At 36.5% G+C, this 3,786-nt stretch overlaps 1 protein-coding gene across 1 annotated transcript in view; it reads left to right on the top strand.

Moving 5' to 3' along the window:
• The window catches only part of pth2ra (parathyroid hormone 2 receptor a), a 48,088-nt gene that overhangs the window by 42,523 nt on the left and 1,779 nt on the right, over positions 1–3,786 (top strand). The window contains exon 11 of the mRNA XM_037686332.1: positions 3,219–3,260. Coding sequence (XP_037542260.1) covers positions 3,219–3,260 — 42 coding nt within the window. The remainder of the gene's footprint in view (positions 1–3,218; positions 3,261–3,786) is intronic.

Here is a 3,786-nt window from a genome sequence, read left to right as displayed (position 1 = left end):
ATATATATTTTTTTTTTTTTTTTCATACTTCTTTAATGCTTGCTTCTTCCATTTTGGGTCTACAGGCACAATATTTTTGTTAAAAAATAAAAATAAAATAAAATTATTTGCCCTTTTGGACACAAATCTATAAGTTAAAAAATAATTACAATAAGAAATGAATATTGCCCACCACTGTGCGTGTCAAATTTTAAACAAATCTTTTTCAAGGTGTTAGAGCCACAGCTGTGACATTGCCATGACCTTTAGCTACTACAATGCTAAAGTTCAGCTCAAGATCTGTAAACGGGACAGAGTTGGAACCATTTCTGTGTCGACAAGATGTAGATTAGCTGATGGTGTTAAATGCAAAAAACTATCCATCCGTTATTTTTACCCGCTTCTTCCTTTTCGGGTCACAGGGGTCACTGGTGCCCATGTCCAGCTATCACTGTGTGAGAGGCGGGGACACTCTGGACAGGGACACATGGAGACAAATGAGACAAACAACCATTCACTATCTCACAGGGACATTTTAGAGTTACCAATCAGCATAACATGCATGTTTTTGGTCTCCGGGAGGAAACCAGAGTACCTGGAGAAAACCCACGCACATGCAAACTCCACCCAGAAAAGTCCCCAGCTGGGATTTGAACCAGCAACCTTCTCGCTTAGCGGAAACAGCTCTACCAACTGAGCCACTGTGCTGCCTAGTGCAAAAATTAATCAGTTGTAAATGTACATCCAGTGATTTATTTTCTGAGAGTTTCATTAAAAACTGAGCATGATTTGAGCATGCATCAGGATATTAAAACATCTAGTAATTATTATTATTATTATTTTTTTTTACTAACAGACAACCAATCTAACAAACTTGAAGATTTAGAGCAGCAAATAGGCTCCAAACTCAAGAAATGAACTGATTTGTCTACACTACCACCAAAGGAGGCAGCGAAGTGTGGAGCCCACGACATGCCATGAGTCAAAAATAAAAACAGAGGTCATAAATATCCTTCGATTAAAAACGTTTGTTGCACACTTTGCTCAGTTTAATAAATTTGGGTGGATGGATTTAACAGTACCGTCAGTTGAGCTTTGCTTTCTGTGAGGACCGGGAAGCATCAAGAGTGAAAATAAGTTCAAGGATCTTTGATAAATTGAAGCATTGAGTTAAAATATTAAATAAAATCAGCAGGTGTTTTTTTTTATGTCATCATCTAAATCACATCAGACATTTATCAGCCTGTCTCCTGTTAATTTAAACCAGTTCAATTAGAAACATGCAAGTTTCTATATTACTGACTGACAACGTTTTAGTTGGCTCAGTTTACTTTTTGATTTGTGTGTTGTCTAATTATGATTTACCGTGACCCATGACACCTGGCAGGCTCTGTAGAAACAGTCAGCCCAGACAGGACGTGGAAAACTTTAGAAACATCAGTGGGAATCAGAATTGGACATGATAAAAATTAGGAAAAATTAGGGATGCACGATATTATCGGCATGGTATCGGTATCGGCCGATATTAGCGTTAAAGTTCAATATCGGACATCCCATTAAAATAACTCACTGATATAAAAGGCGCTGTTTTTTTATGACAACCCAGTGACAAGGATGCCTGCAGCGCCAGCACAACGTGATGACGTCACGCGCGCCTACCTGGTCTAATGGTGGAGAGGATAATTCAAAATGTCGGCGGTGTGGAATTTATTTATTTTTTGTTGTTGAGGATGACGGATTCTGAAAATTTTTGGACTACGTTGAGCCTCACTACATCATCCCCAGTCTGAGATATTTTTCTGACGTAACCTTACCTGAGTTACAAGCCGTCATTTCCCACGTCATTGAGAAGCTAATAGCCGATAGCACTTGGGTGAGTTTTACCACAGACGTTTGGAAGTCAAGTGTTAGCCCCGTTAGCATGATTAGTCTTATGGCACATTGGATAGACACAAACTTTGATCTTAAAAAGGCTGTCCTTCATGCACAGGAGTGCAGAGGATCCCAATGCAGCTATGAACCTGGAACAAGCCTCCACAAGTGAGACAGCACAGGTGACTAATGCTAATAAATACCATTTAACACTTTTCATTTAATATAAGTTAAAGTGCTATGCATATGGCTGTTACTGAATATATGTCACCAGCTGTTACACAATTGTTGTAGTAAATAAGCCTAAATAAGAGGGCTATGTTCTGACAAAGGAAAGTACATAAAATATCGGTATCGGCCAAATAAGTTTTAACATATCCGCTAAAAATCCAATATTGTGCATCCCTAGGAAAAATACATGCTAGAGCTGAAGCAGGTGTTTCACTTAGATATAACGTGAACCAACGTGACCACTAAAATGAAGAATGACAAAAGGATGTGGCACTTCACAAGCAAGACAAACAGGAACTGATTCAGCTAAATGCTCCGCTCTACAACTGAAGAGAAAATAAAATCTATATTTACACCCACAATGCACTGGTTCTTACTAAGACGATGACTCAGTCTTATGTAGACAGTTAAAAAAATGGATGAATATATGAACATTTCTAAATTATGTTAAAATCATATGTGACTTTTTCTGACTTAGTACAGTCCACTTTAGTAAAAATAAACAAAAAACAGAAATGTTTGTAATGTTGTGCGCTCTATATTAATAAAACAGAATATATAGACACACTAACGGGATAAACACCTGGGGAAGGACAACAAGTTGGAGGCTGGAGCTGATCACATGAGGAGAAACACTGAAGTCAGGACAGATGGCACAAGGATCACACAGTTCTTCTCAAATATAAACATGTAATCTTAAATTATTTGTGTTTTTATGTATTTCTGTGCTACTGATAAACAAAACCATGCTTTTCTAACTTTTTGTACCTGTGAGAAAGTCGTGTAGTGTAGGTTCTGCCACCATTAAGAAATGTATTCAGGCACAACTCACACAGACACACACCGTCATGACGTCCTGTAATCCTTCGCTTTCTCAAAAGCTTTTAAGATCCTCCTGTCGTGCTGTGAAACAGGAACATGGAGTGAAGCAGGTCAGAACACAGGAGGCCTGTTTTCCTTGAATCTTATTAAATTTGTGTTCCAAGAAGCAAAGTGATCCTACCTGTCTAACTGAAGCTTTCTTTGAATCTTTATATGATTTTCCTTTTTTAATTTATTGTTTGTTCTATTATTATTTGATTGCAATCATGCTCGTTATTCAGTTTTACAAGATGTGCATTTTCTTTTGCTCTCAGGGCTTCTTCGTGTCTATTATATATTGCTACTGCAATGGAGAGGTGAGTAGGCTTTTTATTGCCCAAGTATAATTCATAAGAGAAAAACAGCTGACAGCAGTCTTGCTAAAATAATCACTAATATGGCCTAATTCCTCCAGAGAGAAGCAAAACACACAAAACAAGTTTCTGAGGAATTCATCTTTACAAAGATTTTTTTTCCTTTTCATGTTTTCTTTTTAGGAATGCTTATGATCTCATCTGTTTTTCACAACAACATGGGCAGTTTACAGAAAAAAACCCTAACATAATTATGTAAAAAATGTAATTTCAGGCACATCATTTAACATACATTTTTATATTTTTGTGTAGAATCACAATAAAAACAAAACAAAACCCATTAGAAAAATTGGAGTTATCAAAATTAACAATACAGTAGTCCCTCATTTATCGCAGGGGTTTTCGTTCTCAGTTCCCCGATGATAAGTGAAAAACTGCTAAGTAGAAATAGTAGTACAAGTAGTAAGAAGTACTTTATTTTAATATATATATATATATATATATATATATATATATATATATATATATA

The sequence above is a fragment of the Nematolebias whitei genome, chromosome 13, assembly GCF_014905685.2.
Source record: "Nematolebias whitei isolate Nwh7 chromosome 13, NemWhi1, whole genome shotgun sequence".
In the NCBI taxonomy this organism is placed as follows: domain Eukaryota; kingdom Metazoa; phylum Chordata; class Actinopteri; order Cyprinodontiformes; family Rivulidae; genus Nematolebias; species Nematolebias whitei.
The sequence above is the reverse complement of the archived record's forward strand: the minus strand, read 5'-3'. Positions and strand labels throughout refer to the sequence as shown.